The following is a 17,987-nucleotide window of genomic DNA, read 5'->3' as shown; positions in this document are numbered from 1 at the left end:
CCTTGGCACTCGCACTCGCACTTGCTGCAATTGCCATTCGTTTCCAATAAGCCACGGACCGCTGAATATTTGATGGACCGTACTACGTCGCTCGATGGCGATAAAAATCAGCAATCCACCGGGGTCAAGCCACTTCCATTCCCAGTGGCTTTTTGCACACAACGTCATCGCAATTAAGTGAAATTACCGGCCAAATAGAACACAAATGAACCCATTGCTGCCCGTCCAAGCACATGACCGGCGATAAGGACCCTGCATTAACATGAAATCCAATTCGCAATTGCAGCCCCCAGGGGGATGGGACCTCCACATAGAGGTGGAACCTCTGGGAGCCCGACAACTCGCCCTCCGAGCTGAAAAGGGGTAAAAACGATTGTAATGCAATATTTATGGCGCAGAGTTGCTCGAAATCAACTAGAGGCGGTCCGAAGGGCTCCTTGCTAATAATATTACGTTCTGCGCCAGGAATTTTATTTCGCTATTTGCACCCTGTACTTACGAAGGACTAGGGTATACTAAACTATTACAAATATTGTCAATGGAACTTATAGTCAACTGTAAAATAGTGGTTCCGTGATTATATTTCTAAATCATTGGAACGTGACCAACCCAGCTGATAACAAAATATTAACATATAATAGCCCATTTAACATGCAGATATTTTATTTACCTTTAAAATATAATGCTTAAAAAAATTTCGAACTTAGGTAATAATTGTAAATAGCTTATTTGCCCAACCGTGCATAGAAATAAATATATTTTTTTGAAATACCTATTTATAACCTTTAATGATCGACTTAATAATCCCCAAAAAATGTATTATCAGCCGGTATTCCAAAGTCGAGTTATGATCGAATCCTTTTTGGCTTCATTTTTTGTGTGCAATTTTTAATTTGCCGGCCAACATGCAAAAAAATGTCAACTCGCGGTTGCAATGGAAGAGAAATCGTGTTGAAGGCGGGCTTTTGAGAAGGGCGTTAGGGGGTTCAGGTGTAGCGTAAAAAGCCGTAATTAAAGTAGAGCGTACAAGGTGACTGACTAATGCATTGATTCATAGTTTAGATATAAAACGCGCCTCAGCCGATAAAATGCCAACCGAAAGCCGTCCACATGCGGAGAATCATGCGGTCAATCCGTCCGTCAGTCAGTTCACCTGGGGTTGCCAAGAATTTGCACCTGCATGTCTATGTCCCTGTTACCACTGCGGGCACACACATATATCCACCCTGGGGAACACGATAACCGCATTGAGCTCAGTCGGCTCATGCATTTTTAAAAACGCGCCGTTTGGAAATCCTCTTGCGAAAATTTCGTTGCACGTTCGCGGCTCTGCACATAAAAAAATATACATTTTAACTACATAGATTGGTATTTTTTTGAAAATTTTCAATACTATTTAGAACAATGCAGCGAGTAACAGATACACAATCCCGTTTTTATTCAAACATTCCTTATAAAATCAGTAAAAATTAGATCTAATATAAATAATAAGATTAAAATATACATCTGGCTGTAGTCGAAATTATTCATGATTAGATAAATGAAACTTATCGCCTATTTTTGTAATATTTTAACGTAGCTTGAGGATTTTATAAGCCTTAGGCTTAAGTTTTTCTTCATATTTTCATAGATCGTGTACATTTTTTTCGGTGCTTTTTTGACGAACCTACTGCATATTGCATGTTGTTGTGGTCACTCGGAAAAGTTGTGGCAAATTATTGCATCAACTTTGGCCCGTAGTTTCAGTTTTTTGTTGTTCTTCGCCGAAGCGAAAAATAATAGAATATCTAAGTACGGCCGGACCATTAACCCTCCGATGCATCGATCCACTCCCGAATCCCCAGCTGACATTCGAATCGAAATCAGTGCAAAAAATCAAGTGCAGACCCTGCAATTTCCGGAAATTGCGACGCGACGTCGCCAATTAGAATTGATGGTCGTTTGCACTAAAAAACGCTCGAATGTTATAAAACAAAAGTTCAGGAGGGCGTTATCGGGCAGAGTGAAAAAGAATGTTAGAAATGTCATGCGAATTGTGCGGCGGTTCGGCCCCAAAAGGCGGGAGCAATCCAATTCTGCCCATGAAACTGCAATTTGCATGTCTGTTTGGTCGTGTCCTGCACCACCACCCACTGTCCACCCACTCGGTTAAGTAATTGCCCCCTGGAAAATGGTCGAGCAACAAGTTGAGGTAATTATTTGGCATATTTGCATGTGCGGGAGCTTTGGGAAAATGCAGGTAACCCTTCTGCTTGCTCTGCATTTGTTTGTAAACAATGCCCAAACCTCGGATGAGATGGGTGTAATGCTCCGAAGCATTGGAAGTCCTTCTACTCGGAGCAGGGATAACGCATGCGCCTTTTGAATTTCCCTCATTAACTGTTATACCAGCGATTCCCCTGCGGAAAGTCCTTTGGAATATGGTTACCGAGATAATGCCTTAGAATGATGTAAAACCGAACCTAGTCTAGTCCTAGTCTTAAGTGGGCACTCTGTAAATATTACATTTAACTGAAAAGTATAAGAATGTTTTGGAAAATACGATTGATATTCGAGAAATCCAATATAGTATTCCATTAATGTTTAATTCGAAATGTTTGTGTTGCCATAGATTTGTATCAATATTCTGGGACCTTCTATAGTCTCTATTATCAACAAAAATTAAGATTAATTCGACTATTTCTATGGAGTCCTAAGTACTTGTCGCTGAAAAAGTACAGTTCCCCTGTATGCCCCAATTAAAACGCCGAATTCAAAGCACCTAAATGACCACTTCAACCATCTCCATCCACTTAAGACATTTTTTTGGCTAATTAACAGGCCGTATGCTAATGGAATTTTCCCTTAGAAAAGGTAAACTGGTCAATCGCTCAAGAAATCACCATTAGGTCGATTGTCAGAGAAATATGTCGACTGAAAGCAAACGAATTTATTTGATTTGGCCGCGGTTCCTTAGACAAATATTGAAAAAGCGTAATTAGCGCAGGACACATAATAATGCACTCGAGTGATTAATTAGCCAGGACAAACCATTCCCGATTAGTGGGAAATCATTTTCCTTTGGAGCACTATTAAACCACCAACGATACACTCTCAAATTCCCAGCACGCAGTTGGCATAAAAGTGGAAAAAACAAATTTGCAATCAAATTGGAGGACCAAAGCGAATAAAAGGCCCGGGCTAACTGACCATTTGGGTTTATTGGGTGCACAAATATTGAAAAGAAATTTGCGCTAAACGCCTCGAATTGCCAGTTCTGATAGCCACACGTATCGAAATGGCAATAAATGCAAATGAAAAGCTATAAACACGATATCCAGGCCTACGGCTGTCCACCCTTAACCCTCTCTCGACCGGAGAGCAAGGGTTATGGTTATGAACACTCAATGGGTTAACCAAAACGCATTTTCAATAAATACCAATTATGATGAGCACAGTGGATTTGACTTTGGCAGTTTCGATTTGGGCATGCGAATTATTGTTCGACTGCTTTTTTTTGGGGGGTGGAACATATGTCCGTTTTCAGGTGGGTCATTCCATGGCCCATTTATGGAATTATGCCATGGCATAAAAATTTGATGAGCTTCAACCTCGCAAGTGCCCGGATCCCAATGAAAAGTTTACAATCAACGGGACCGGGGAATTTCCATGCTCGAAATGGCCGGGGTTCTTACGCAAGTTGGGAAGTCGAAGCCCCCAACCCTCGCTCCAAACTCCATCTACTTTCTACACCAATTGTCAGTTGGCCAGTTGGCTCCAACATTGCATGTCTTGGCATACGTGGGCCATGAAAAATTCATGGTCCGCCTCCATTGTACTGCCACATAATTAGACTGCGGCTGCCAAAAAATATAGCTTGTCCTGAAAGCGTGATTGTTGTTGGGTACCCTGTATCCAGTACTTAATCACTCGAAAATTATATAGAATCTAAGTTAGATGCGATAAGTAAGGTACTTAATAATAAAATAATGAAGTTGTAGTATGCACAAGGTATTATAAAAAGAATCAGTATAAGAAATAAGATTAAAGGATGTTAACATTTAAGTTACATATATGCAATCCTTTAAGCATATTTACTAGAATTGAAACCCTGGTCGAGCATACCCCTAACAAAATACAAATAGAGCACCTGTCCAGCAGGGGGCGATTACTATTGTCTATTGGCCCGTTGTCCCAAACCCAATAGATGTGGTCTATAAAAAACAATGCCGCAATCGTTTGATTTCCCCGCCAAGATTGCGGCCATTGCAGGTCCTGAAATTTGCGCGCTTATCACTTTAATGTCGATTGCTCATTGCGACCCCCACCCTTAACCCCCGAGGAGGCCAAGGGTCGTTTCGCGTAAAGGTCATTGTGTTATTAGTGCCACTGTACCTCGACTCACGTAATAGCAGCACAATTTATATTATTAATGATCCATATGTGGGATCCGGCACTGGAGAGCTTGGAGGTCTGTTGAAGGTTTTTCGCTAGTAAACTCCAATGATTAGTCTTAGTTTAAGCTTCGATTTGTATTTTTAAAGTTTATGATTTGATTTTGGATTGGTTTTATGAGCACGAAGGATATTACTGACGCATGGTGGCAATGTGTTAAAAATAAAAGGACCGTCACGGCAGCTAATTGAAGGTTGGGTTGGAATATTGGCCGCCCCCTTTTTTGAAGGCCTTTCAACTGGGGTGTACTTAGCAAATTGCTTGTCCTCTATTGCATAATAAATGGAGTGCAAACACTAGTGCGCCGTGAACCGAATACACACCGAACTTGGACTCCATTTTTCGCGCTGCTAAAGAGGTCAGCATTACAAATAGAGCACCTCCAGCCATCCGGTAATTTCGGGCCTTTGTGCGATTGACACACGCATGTCAGGCCCCATTACTGGATCTCCATCAGGCATTACCCCCGGCCCCTGCCTATAGGTAATTCCTTCCGAAATTGCGCATTGCCAGTTCGGTTTTCCCTGCACCTGACGCACCACCCACCCACCGAAAAGGCTCACGCCCACCCATCAGAAAAGATAATTTACCAGTCGGACATATCGATCGTGTGAAGCCCGCAACGCTTTTCCGTTTCTCCTTCCCGAATTGCGTGCCGTGATGTTCAATTTTCCGTAGAGTGGACAAACGAAACCGCAAATGGAAAAACTAAACCAACTATTTTGGCCGCCGAGGGGGCGGGGCAGTGGTCATCGGAGGGGGCTGAGGTGGCCAACATGTGTGCCGCACACATGAATTATTAATTGACAATTGCCGAAAATGTCCATTAACCAGCACCAGATGGGGTGGAGAGCGGGGGCGGGGGCCAGCGCCGGGAAAATTTCAATTTCTGGCTAATGAAAATTATGGCAAACGGGGTTAGTTTTTCCATCCACTGGCAGGTGTTTCCATTTATTTTAACCCCCTAAAATGGAGTCGATCGGCTAGTGAACGATTTTAGCATAGGGTTTTTTTTATTTTATTCTTGTCCAATCACAAGCAATGTTTATTAGTTTCAGATACTTTTACTGAATATGAAAGATTATTTTAAATTTCTAAAAATAAGAATAATAAATAATATGTAGGTGTGTACAATGTACAGCCCTTATATACTTGTAACCAATAATTAAATACTCGTGTGCTTAAAGTGAAGTTATTTGACGCTTTAAAGTCGATTTATCAATGTCCAGTTGACGTTTGTCATTAAGTTAAATTGCTGATTTGAAAATGTTGGTCCCTCAATATGATGTAATGTTTTGTTCTACTGAAACTATAAAAAGTAAAATTTGTCGGTCGACAAAGCGAAATTGACAACAAAAAGTTCTCCTACTCTTATTTTTCAGGTATCTGAGAGCGAATTGTCCACTGAATAAGTGACACATTGAGAAAAAGAATTTGTGTCTCAAGCCAACTTTCTTTGACAGATAAAAAGCGGTCTTAAGTCAAGACAACATTTGTGTAATTCAATTGTCGCTATAAGTGAAGTAAATATTTATCTATACTTCAGTATTAAAGGGTATTTATACATCGAAGTTCCTAAACTTGTACAGTTGCAAATTACCACTTCCTTCCATCGCTTGCACTGTCATTTTGTGAACATGCCTAATTGCCCGGCTTCATGTGGCACGCTCTATTGGCCAAATGATCGCTTTGGCCAAAATTAGCTTTCTATCAGCTAGGCATCAATGTTTTCTCTAAAGTGGCTTTGACAATTATTTCTAGATTTGAACGAAACAGTCAAAAGGGATGAGCACACACCGCATACGAGGCATTACATAATAAATCTCCCTACGAGTGTTACAATAGAGCCAAACCCGAATCAGCTGAACCAACAACAAGAGTTGGCCAACAGAATAGCCGGTTTTGAGTGAGAGAGTCCGCTGTTTCACTGACGTGTCATTCAACTCGATCGAGAACCCGAGAATTTTAGAGTTTCAGAGAGTCCCGGTGAGTGAGTTGGCTGGACTGCGGCCGCCGACCAAATTCAGCTAAGCGAAGCAAAAAGTTACCCAGAACTCAGAGGAATACACTTCTCAACTTCTCGGCTCTTCTCTTGACTTCCAGCCAGTTCGAGTTGACAATCGGCAAGAGTAGGGTCAAGTTCAGAAGTCTCTGTTTTTGCCACGAAGATGATGCGGATTTTGGTGACTCTGCTGCTGGCGGCTTTCTACTCGGTTCCCTCCACCTGGGCCCTAGCCTGCACTGGCTGCGTGGATCTGGACGAGCTGAATTTCCAGAAAACAGTGGAGCGGTTTCCCTTCTCTATTGTTAAATTCGACATTGCATTCCCGTATGGAGAGAAGCACGAGGCCTTTGCCGCCTTTACGAAATCTGCCCACAGAGCTACCAAGGATTTACTTATAGCAACTGTGGGTATCAAGGATTATGGAGAGCTGGAGAACAAGGTGAGCTCTATGGACAATAACTCGCATTGTTTTTTTGGTTTATTTTAGTTTGATAGCTTTTCTTAATTACTAGACATCGTAATATATGCAAAACAGTAGTTACTCTTAAAACTCGAATCGTTTTTTTGGCTTTTAGTTAATGTTATCTATCTATAAACAATTTTGGTAAACTTTTAAAAAAATGTTGTGCTAAAAAATTTATAAGTTATCCCAATGTTCTTACCTTATTGTGTTTAAACTTTTCAGGCCCTGGGCGAGCGTTATAAAGTTGACGAAAAGAACTTCCCGGCTATCTTCCTATTCAAGGGCAATGCAGAGGAGTACATCCAGCTGCCAAGCCACAAGGACGTGACTGTGAACAATTTAAAGGCCTTTATCAATAGTAACACACCTTATTATATCGGTCGCGATGGCTGTATCAAAGAGTTCAATGAAGCCCTCAAGAACTACGCCAATATCCCCGATGAAGAGCAACTAAAACTCATCGAGAAGCTGCAAGCCAAACAGGAGCAGCTAACCAGTTCCGAGGATCAGCAGAACGGCAAGTCCTATCTGATCTATATGCGCAAGATCCATGAGGTGGGATACGGGTTCCTGGAGGAGGAGACGAAGCGGCTTCTGCGCCTGAAGGCCAGCAAGGTCTCGGAGGGCAAGAAAGAGGAGCTGCTGAAAAAGCTGAACATTCTGGAGGCCTTCAGAGTTCCCAAGGTCACTAAAGCTGAGCACGAAAAGCAGGAACTTTGAACTTGTCAAACTTATATTTGTTTATTATATAACACTTAAGACTACTTAATGATCATTATAAATGTCGAAGCCCGGCAGAAGAAACGAATGTACAATAAAACTAAAAGTAAACACAATTTTAACTTCTTCCCCATCTGAAGTTACCCAGTTACTAAGTTTAAAGTTCAAATATGTTAATTATGACTTGTAATATTATATATATATATATATATATATATATGTATATATATTTAAATACAACTTCTCAATCCATCCCAACAAAGCAGATATTTAATCTACCTTAATTTCCTTCAATGAAACGAAAATTTCTGCACCAAATGTATACCAGATTTATTGTAAATTATTTTTATTGTTCGGCTAAGTTTAATTCGTGTTTTGAACCTATCAATCAGAAATCCTCCACCACGTGAGAGTAAATATTGACGAAGAACTGCGTCTTACCGTCGAAAATAAAGTCTAAGCACACTAAGTAATCTCCAGATGGAAGTGGAACTGGAAGTGAAACGCAATGAAAATCACTTACCACCTGCAAGCCCTGAAACGAAAAATAATGTATAAAATAGGTTGATTTTTGTAAAATGCAGTCTCACCGAATAAGGACAACTATGGTTTAGAGTAGATACATCCTTTATCACGTTATAGAACATCTTGATAACTGGGTTATGTCGCCGTCGCAAAAATAGGCAGGCATCGATGGTTATATTAAACAGAAATGGCTTGTAGCCGTTGGCCCTTTTTAGCAACCTAAATCCGAGCGATATATTCCTGGCTGGATGCAGAAATGTTGCATTTATATTCAAGCTCGTCTTGTTTCGGGAATAGGCCTTTAGCCGACAATAATGGAAAACGGCCCATGATTTGTTATAAGTGTCACAAACCACATTTGTCATTTTAACAAAATGTGATTCCTAAAAAGGTGGTTTATTGTCAAAATCCATTTGAAGTATAACCGAGCCCATCTTACGCTGTAAAGTAGAAAAGCTACTGGCACAAATATTCCCATAAAGATAGTCTTAGGATGCATGACTGTTAGTACCGATCAACAATAGACGACTGCGAATAAAAATTGATTATTTTTGATAATTGTGCATCAAATTAGAAACGTAGATGTGCTATTTGAAATAATCCTAAATAATAATAATCCTAATAATAATCTTTAATATTCCATTTATTTTAAAAATCAATATAGATATCCCCTAGTTAAAAAATTTACGATATAATTTTATCATAAATACCTACAATTGGTATGTTTAACTATCCACCTCTTAAACTCTTCTGATTAGTGAGTTTAAAAAAAAGTATATACGTTAGCATTAATTTCGTCTACAGCAATCTGATCACTTAAAGGAGTTCATCTCTCAATCCGAAAAGTATTTTGACGTTTGAGTTTTTTAACTTCCCTTATTTAAAACATTTTGATGACGGGATTATTTTGTTTTCTTAAAAATAAGCAGGCATCGATGGTAATAGAAAACAGAAATGGTTTGTAGCTAAACCAGCCAACTGCTTAACTGCTAACAGGTCTGAGAAAATATTGCAAATAACTATGATTTAATATAGACCTTGTTTGCTCTGAACTAAATTAAATAGGTGCTTATTGTTTTGTTTATTGTAGCATGACGATTAACTAAGCTAAACATTTTAAAATTATTTTTAGCTTTCCCATCATTTAAAAATTATTTAGAACTTAAACGATGGAATTTTCGATGAGAATTATTTTGGTAAATGAAGCGATACTAATAATTAAAATTTGTAAATAGCCAAGCCATTTGGTGACGACTTCTAGTTATGGTTTTGGGGTACCTTGACTCTCGTAAAAATGAAAACTACTCATATTAAAAACGAGGAGAAGAATAGTGCTGATCTAACCTTCACATACAAAAGATTTAATATTAACTCTTGTGACGAATAATAACTTTACATTCGACTAAATAAATATTACTATCTAAAATGTATTCATTCGGAACTCTACAACAGAAAATGTCCGCGTAGGTAGAAATATTTTACTGAATTGTGTCGAAGCCAAAAATCGTAACTACAATAGAAAACATTTGTGATCGTTGTTAAAAGCAAACGATAATATATATATTGATAGAAATATTTTTTCAAAAATCCTCTTTATAGTTGAAATAAATATTTACGTGGAACTGCTTCTTCCCATCGAATATAAAATCTAATAATATGCCGTAGTCTCCTGATGGCAATGGTACAGGAACTGTAACATGATGAAAATCGCTTACCGTCTGCACGCCCTAAAATATAAACAACGATTAGAACTCGGTTATCCATGTGATAAATAAAAGATCGCACCGAATAATGACAGGAATGATTAAGAGTGGAATAATCCCTTATAAAGGTATAAAACATCTTGATGGCCGGATTATTTCGTCGTCGTAAGAACTGGCATGCATCGAAGGTTATATCAAACAAAAATGGCTTATAGCCACTGGCCTTTTTCACCATCTTCAATCTGAGGAATACATTGTGGGCTGGATGAAGAAATGTTGCGTTTATATTCAGGCTAGTCTTGTTTCGCGAATACGCCTTTAGCCTACAATAATGAAAAACGGCCCAAGATTTGTTAACTGACTCACAGACAACGTTTGTCATTTTAAAAAAGGATGCTTTCTGAAAAAAACGGTTTTTTTATCGATATTAATTATCAAATATCGAAAGCATCTTTCACTTACACTGCAAACAAGAAATGCCACTGCCACAAAAACTCCAAAAGGGAAAACCTTAACATGCATGGCTGATACACCTGAGCAGCAATACAATACTGCGAAAAATTGTTTCTTTTTTGTGACTTTTGTGTTCAATTTTAAATCGAATAGTTATTAAAAATGTTATTCGGCCATGGTTGCATGACCTCAGTATAGAAATTTTTGAATACATTTAACCTTTCGATTATTCGAAAATCTTTAGTTAATAATAGAGTGTTTAACCAAATAACATAAAAATTTTCGTCTCCAACCGCTTAAACACAAAAATTAGTGCTTAAGGAATATTGACATAAAAAATATGCTAATTAAGGGGTGGGGAAATTAGGATATATAGCTTTTTTACCTATCTAGGGAGGGTTAAAAATGTGAACCAAGAAAATAAATTCGAGTTCGAGAAACTCATAGTATGGAAAAATCATTTATTATATTGTTAAATGTTTTTTAAATTTCTGATACTTTTATTAACATAAGCTAAGAATAAAACAAGGGAGAACGCTATAGTCGAGTACCTCGACTATCAGATACCCGTTACTCAGCTTAAGGGACCAAAGGGAAATGCAAGCAGCAAAGCGAGATTTAAATACGCCACCTACCGGCGGTAGAGTGACTTAAGCGTTATGGGCGTTAGAGTGGGCGTTGCAAATTTTTTTTGGATCAATCGAAAGGTATTGACGAGATCAATACATTTCAGTTAAAATTTTTTATCTAGCATGAAAATTGTGGGCGCCACAGTCTTGGGCGGTTTGTGGGCGTTTGAGTGGGCGTGGCATATTTGCTTAACAAAATTGCGCTGCGTACAAAGCTACGGAATCTAAATCTGAGATCCCGATTCTCTATCTTTGATAGTTTCCGAGATATCCACGTTCATACTTTCGATTTTTTGAAGTTTGTGGGCGGTTTGTGGGCGTTAGAGTGGACGTGGCAAACTTTTTTTTTTTTGGGTCAATCGATAGGTATTGATGAGAACAAGACATTTCTGTTAACATTTTTATTCTAGCATCGTTAGAGTGGGCGTGGCACTCTGCTGAAACAAACTTGCACTGCGCAGGAATCTGCATGCCAAATCCCAGTATTGTAGCACTTATAGTTTCCGAGAGCTCAGCGTTCATACGGACAGACGGACAGACGGACATGGCTAGATCGACTCGGCTAGTGATCCTGATCAAGAATATATATACTTTATGGGGTCGGAAACGCTTCCTTCTGACTGTTACATACTTTCCGACGAATCTAGTATACCCTTTTACTCTACGAGTAACGGGTATAATTACGACCTAAGGGTACACTTTAAAAATTTTACCGATATTGCATTCATATTTCTAAAATTAATTGATTCTTAAGAACTCGAAACAATTACTTCTTTAATTATCGTACAACTAAGGTATGCAATTTTTAAAGAGCCCAATCCTTTTTTTTCATTTATAACGTATACACTTTTCGTACGCAAAATATATTGCTTCCTTAAAAATTCTGTTTATACAGTGGTGTCACAGAAACGGTAAATGTCATAGAATCTATAAAATATCTGAGTAAATTTGGTCTTAAGTTAGGAACATTTTTTTAAAGGCCTATATTTTGGTTGGTTCTAATTCGTCTACTAATTTTTGAGCCGGTTTCTGTGATACCAAGATTTACTTTTCCGAGAAATTTGGTTGGAAGAGATTTTATGAAACCCCTGATTAAAGTCAAAACGGGCGATAAACATTTAGACCGAGTTTTAGATAAACGTAAATTACGGAAGTTTAAATTACGGAGTCAAAACTGTATGAAATAAGGTCGCTAAACACTATTGCCACAGATTTTTTTTCGAGCCAGAGCAAATTTAAATAAAGGAAGTTCGACTGGGATCGGTAACATCAGTTAAATTAATTATATTAGGAGCTGTATTATACGAGAAGATAAAAATAGCTAGAAAAGTAGCTATGAAATGGCTTGATCTACCATTTGACATTTCGCAGAAGCCCGCTTGAAAGTATGCAACACAATGTTAACCCCCAAGTACCCGTTGCAAATTATAGCATACTTATGGGATCAACTGCAGTCTTAAGACTTTATCAGATGCAGCTGTGTGTGTAGGAGCTTTGAAGAAGGGGAAATACCCCAAACCCCACTCAACCAGCCGAGTGTTATACAAAATGCACTGATGAGATGGATGAGACGGGGAGAGCAGGCCACCTCTCTCTCACGATCGTGCCAAGGCGAATCCGAATATATGTTTGTGTGTATATAGCTTGCTTTTTTTCTTCATAAATATGGCTGCGTTGGCCGTGCAGTTTTCTCGAATGGTCGACGATTTTTGGGGGCCAGGGGATTTTAAGGGGGGTGGGGGCTGATAAGGGGTGGGGAGCTGCCGTTCTTGTTGTTTTCTGCTGCTGGTGGCGCTGTGTTGCGTCTGTGTTGGTGCTGGTATCTGTATCTCTGCCTGTATCTGTAGCTGCGTTTGTGTTTGCGTTGTTATCGCTCATTTTCACTTTAATGTAATTTTTTGTGTGCACTCTTTGGAGTTTGCTCTTTTGTGCACACGCTGAGTTGGGGCCGCCATATTTATTTCGGTTAAAAACAGCACACTTGAAAAATTTGTAGGTAGCATTTATATACATACATGTATTTCAAATTTGTTTTTAATAAATCTATTTGTTTATATACCATTGATTTTAGTGCTTTCGTAATGTCAATTTTAATGCTAGATATCATAGGACAAAAGACTATAAAGTAGTCTATATTACCTTTGGAAGGGCCTGGATATATCTTAATATATCAATTTGCTCCATTTTTTTATTAATTTGTGTTTTTAATATGCGAGTATAGGACTGCGTATGTTTTAAAGCAACAAATTTTGGCAACTTAAAGAAAAATTGATGATTAAAAGCATTTCTACTAAGGTTAGGAATAAATCATCAAATCTATAACTTGACTTTTTAAATAATAACTAGTGTTAAACTTAAAAAACACGCAGTATAATATATGTCCAAAACAACATAACTTAAAAGCAACCGTCTTTTTAAATTAGTTCATAATTGAACAGATTTTCTTTCAGTGCAGCAATAAACGCACTAAAAAGATGCGTGCTGTTGATGTTTCTGTATGCGAAAGTCAATGAACTTTTTCGGTGCTGTCTACGCATTTTTCCGGCTCCGCTTGTTTGCGATAACTATTTGGGTGCACTTTGTTGTGTATTTTGTAATTTTTGGGCGGCGGATACACACACGCCCAGGGGGGGCAAAACCCAAAATGATATACTTGCCAGGGGAAATGATTTTCTTATCGCTGGCACTGCACAAAAAATCACAATCAGCACCCGCTTTTGGCAATTGTGTGGCCTTTCCTGGAGCGGCAGCAACCTTTGACCCGCAGCTCTACCAATTGGCAAGTAAAAACCAAAAAACGGAAAACTCAATTGGAATATCAGCATTCTGCTGGTGCTGGCGAAAAACTATTTTCACACACTCGCAACCGCAGATTAAACTCGGGTTTATCTGTGCGCAGGGAAAAGTGATGCAAATATTTGGTTTTCCACGCAAGTGCATCCATCTCACGAGATCAATCACTGTGGAAACCCTTTCCTAGGCCTGGGAAATCAAGAAAATCACCCACGCAGAAATCGAGACCCATACCTTAGCCCCCATCCCTCGCAATTCACCCCTGCCCCTCGGCTGATTATCCATTCAACCCATTTTATGCACCTGGCAAGTGCGCAGTTGTGTTCCTCAAGGAGTGCGTAAAATGTGCAGACAGGACAATCAGGAGCAGCAATCTGGAGCACAGGAAAATTGAGAAATTTATTGTCGCCGGCGAGACCGAAAAGTCATCATCAAGCGCAATGTTGCAGGTCCAGCCAAAAGATCTCCATCCCATCTCGAACTCCATCTCCACCTCCATCTTGGCCATCCGGGGACTACCTGCTGCGAGATTTACGTATATGCATTTCATTTTGTCGTTTTGTTCGTTCGTTTTTCGATCGTTTTTTGGCCATAAAACAGGTTCGAGCCAGACTCTTACTTTATCAGCCGCTGCAGATCGCTGCACATTTGAAATGTGCATCCCAATCCCGACTTTTATTCCCCTTCCCAGTCCCAATCCCAATCCCGATCCCGGTCCCATTACCATTTCCAATCGACGTCTTCCCCCGTCCGCGATTCAACACGCCTACAAGTTGTCAACCCATACAAAGTCAGAAGTGCACTGGAAAAACCTTCTAAATTAAAAAGAAAATGAGATAGATAATATATGTATACAAAATAGCATTTATAAATAGGTTTCCCACTTCCAAAAGCCTTTTTAACTATTATATTGATTACTTATTTTCTGCAATGTTATTAAATTTATACTTATAATGTGTAGGGATTGAAAAAGAATGGCAATATGATGTAATATCTTTTCGGATATTTTGATTGGACTCTTTTTGGAAGAAGATTTCTCTAGTTCCAGAAAGTCCGTTTTTATTATTATCTAGTATGAGGCTGATGTTTTTCAACGTGCATGAAATCAATCGAAGGAGGTGGGGAAAGGGTTCGCTGCGAGGTCAGGCCTTAAACTTATAGTTACACTCGGCAAATGCACAATGTGTGTAATCCCCGGCCCCAGCGATTTGGAATCTGGTCGGGCGGGACTGACTTTCGGTTGATGTGATATGGGATGCTGAGGCAAGAAAACCATTTTCACGACTCTCGCTCGACTGCGATGATCGTTTTTTGTTGTTGCTCTTAGTTTTTTGCGGCCTCTTTTTTTTTGTGGCAGTAGTGGGGCCAAAAACCTGCACAGGTAGTCCGGCTAACAGCTCTAAACCCGATTTTCCTCATCGCGTAATGCGTTTTTCGGGCTCGGACACGGGCCTCGAGAAAAATGTTTCATTTTGAGGTTTTTGCTTTCCTCCAGCCTTCTTTGATTGCAGTTTGGGGCAGCTTCTCATGGCTTAATTGGTTGGAAGGGGGCGGGGTGGTGGCTGGAGGGCGGGGCAGCGTCTTGGTCGATTGGCGTTTTGGGCCGTCAGCGTCATCGGCCATTGCACCGCATGCAGATGCGTTTTGGTGCCCCAAAGTCAATGACTCCTGAGGCATTTTCTGTGGGCCCGAAAGAAACGCTTGACAGATTTACACACCAATGCGTAAATCACACAGAACCAAATTAATATGCCCATTTAATTAAATTGCATTAACTTTATTTTCATAATTTGTAAATCAGTTTCAACGCAATAGGGAAAAATGTATTTGTCTCAATATTTTTACAAATCGAAATTAGTATTGGATAAGCTTTCCAATTTCGATAGCTGATTATTCTAAAATGAGAGAAAACATACTATTTATCAGAAACATTTGTTATTTTAACTCTTTTTTGAAGGTTACACAATATTTGTATTCATATAAGCATTACAAATTTGAAATGACCATTTGGCTTGTGAATAATTATTGTTTTCTATGTATATCTCACTGAAACTTCGACTTTTTAGTAACGCCTGGGAAAGCGGCGAAATGCAAACCGCCATAACCGAACGATCCGCTGATTAAGATTCATGGGAGATCTGATAGCACCAGCATGGCTTTTCGAAAAGGTAAACAACCCTTTTTCCAGCAAGGAGCTCCAAGGAGTTTCCTTTAACTGAGAGTCTGACCCTCATCCCTGATGGATCATAATTAATGTCAAATAATTGGCGGAAATTTGTTTGCCATTTAATTGTTGGACTTTCACCAAAGCAGGCCGCACGCTTCCCCCTTCTCTTTTGCATTTCCAATTTATTTTCACAATTTCTCAATCAATTCCCTTTATTGACCAAGATGCGGGCGCAGCCAGCTAAATTGGTGAATTGAAATTGCAACATCTCGTCGTCTTCCGTTTTTCGGCTTTCCCACTTTTCCGGCGGGTCATTGACTCCCGTTTTATTTGGTGTTTTTCTTGGGAGCGGCGCGAATAAAATGAGCGAGCGCATAGCTTTTCCGCCATTCCCACTCCCAACGGAAATCCGAAAATAGTGCGTGTGTGGGTGCGCCTCTTCCACCCAGAAGAAAAACATGAGAAAATAACTAAATCCCAGACGACCTGCATCTTTGGGCCGCGATCGCTATCGGCGATCGCCTTTGTCCTCCGTACAGGATTCGCGGCGTTCCCACAAAAATGGAATCCTTTGTTAGGGATTTTTTTATATCAAAATCGAAATCAAGGAAAAAAGTCAGGGTCGCAACAATAGGGTCCAAGGGGCAGCCAAAGTCAGAAATCGCTTAAGGTTAACACATCGCAAACAATGCAGGAAATCGGGGAGCGGGGAGCGGGACAAGTGTCGCGACCACGACGAGGGTAGGGAAAATGGAAAACCTGTTTGTATCATCTTGTATCTCTTCTGGACAGCCTGTACCTGCCGCCTCGATGCCGAGCCCTATCCTAATTGAGGGTTGGGGCAAACAGACTCCGAGTTTCCACGCTCTCCACGGATGCTGAGTCAGCGGCAATTGCTAAAAAAATAAATAAAATTGGGAATCGCCGAGGGATCGGCATCCCGAGAGCCGCAAGATCGCGTAAGCACCGGGGATCGAACAATTAACAACTGCAGGTCTGCAGGTGCCGAACACAAACAGCAAAAGTCACATACTCCAAAACAGACGGCGCACAATGGCCACAAGAGTCAGAAAGAAAACATTAGCCAAAGGCGAGGGAAAGAGGAAAGCCGAGAAAACCAAGGAAAATGCTCTGGGGGCGGGGGAAAAAGGTCCAGGGAAAACACAATGAGGAAAACTCGGCGACGGGACATGCGAGTGCACATTTTCGTCTATAAAATTTATTCGCATTAATCGCCGTCAGAGATAAAATTAACGAAAGAATGGACAAGGACGTGGACGCTGGCTGGGGTGCGGGGTCAGGGGTCAGGGTCGTGGTCGGGGTTGGGACGTCGAGTCCTGGGATGATAAGGCAGCATTGACACCTTGGCTCAGGCAGCAGGTAGAACCTGCAATCGCCGGGCATCCTGCCTCCCCCGATTGCGTGAGTTGTCTTTTTGTGAGTGCCCCTGACTAAAGAGCAACGAATTTGCAGTCTGAGAAGTCCTTATAAGGAACCCAGATAGCAGGACTGTACCAAAAACACTGAGAGGCATAAAAACCAATGATGTTTAATACTACTAATAATAATAGCATTAGATTCTTTTAGTAGGGGCACATTGCAAAAACACTTTTTACTTATTCCAGTAAAACTAAATATATTGATTTAAAAAGCAAGTGATGATATCGTTGACTTGAATAAAATGGCTTATTATATTCCAATTGGTCATTTACTAAATAATGTAAAAAAATTTAACTAATCTATTTAATAATTTTACACATTTTTGTAGGGAAAGTCCCATTAAGAATAATTGGTTTATGTAAGAGTCCATGGCTCTGAGACAAACACTCTAGAGGGGCATTAGATTAAAATTGTATTAAATGATATCATATTTTCTCCTTTAATCTTGTGTTATAAGCTAAAATATAAATAATATTTTACGGATAAATCGCGAGCTCTATAAGTTTATTATTAATTAATTCATTAATTAATTAACCTTAATAATAAAATTAATAATTTATTACAATCCAATCCAGCTTAATGTGTTTAAAAAAATTACTTTCCTTAACATTGTAAACGATTTCATATTTCATCTTATAATACTTATCTTATAATA

At 39.6% G+C, this 17,987-nt stretch overlaps 3 protein-coding genes across 5 annotated transcripts; 1 reads left to right on the top strand and 2 right to left on the bottom strand.

The window, feature by feature from the left end:
* Positions 1-6,218: 6,218 nt before the first annotated feature.
* Positions 6,219-7,738, top strand: LOC119551886 (protein windbeutel). Of its 2 annotated transcripts, XM_037861483.1 has the most exons (3): positions 6,219-6,420; positions 6,538-6,878; positions 7,125-7,738. In XM_037861483.1, exons 2-3 carry the CDS (start codon positions 6,603-6,605, stop codon positions 7,620-7,622), a joined length of 774 nt encoding a protein of 257 aa, XP_037717411.1. In that variant the 5' UTR covers positions 6,219-6,420; positions 6,538-6,602; the 3' UTR covers positions 7,623-7,738. The 2 variants fall into 2 exon arrangements, with proteins under 2 accessions (XP_037717411.1, XP_037717412.1); XM_037861484.1 differs by having other exon boundaries at positions 6,219-6,878.
* A 272-nt stretch (positions 7,739-8,010) lies between these two features.
* On the bottom strand, positions 8,011-8,646 carry LOC119549505. The gene is made up of 3 exons (XM_037857616.1): positions 8,587-8,646; positions 8,213-8,530; positions 8,011-8,157 (listed from the first exon to the last, which is right to left on the bottom strand). The coding sequence occupies exons 1-3, from the start codon at positions 8,644-8,646 to the stop codon at positions 8,011-8,013; spliced, it is 525 nt and encodes a 174-aa protein (XP_037713544.1).
* A 1,081-nt stretch (positions 8,647-9,727) lies between these two features.
* Positions 9,728-15,704, bottom strand: LOC119551387. Of its 2 annotated transcripts, none has more exons than XM_037860711.1 (4): positions 15,690-15,704; positions 10,300-10,360; positions 9,933-10,246; positions 9,728-9,874 (listed from the first exon to the last, which is right to left on the bottom strand). In XM_037860711.1, the coding sequence occupies exons 1-4, from the start codon at positions 15,702-15,704 to the stop codon at positions 9,728-9,730; spliced, it is 537 nt and encodes a 178-aa protein (XP_037716639.1). The 2 variants fall into 2 exon arrangements, with proteins under 2 accessions (XP_037716639.1, XP_037716640.1); XM_037860712.1 differs by having other exon boundaries at positions 9,933-10,250; positions 10,313-10,360.
* Positions 15,705-17,987: the final 2,283 nt, after the last annotated feature.

Source organism: Drosophila subpulchrella, chromosome 2R (genome assembly GCF_014743375.2).
Source record: "Drosophila subpulchrella strain 33 F10 #4 breed RU33 chromosome 2R, RU_Dsub_v1.1 Primary Assembly, whole genome shotgun sequence".
Lineage (NCBI taxonomy): Eukaryota > Metazoa > Arthropoda > Insecta > Diptera > Drosophilidae > Drosophila > Drosophila subpulchrella.
Note: the sequence above shows the minus strand (reverse complement) of the source record. Positions and strands in the feature narration are given on the sequence as shown.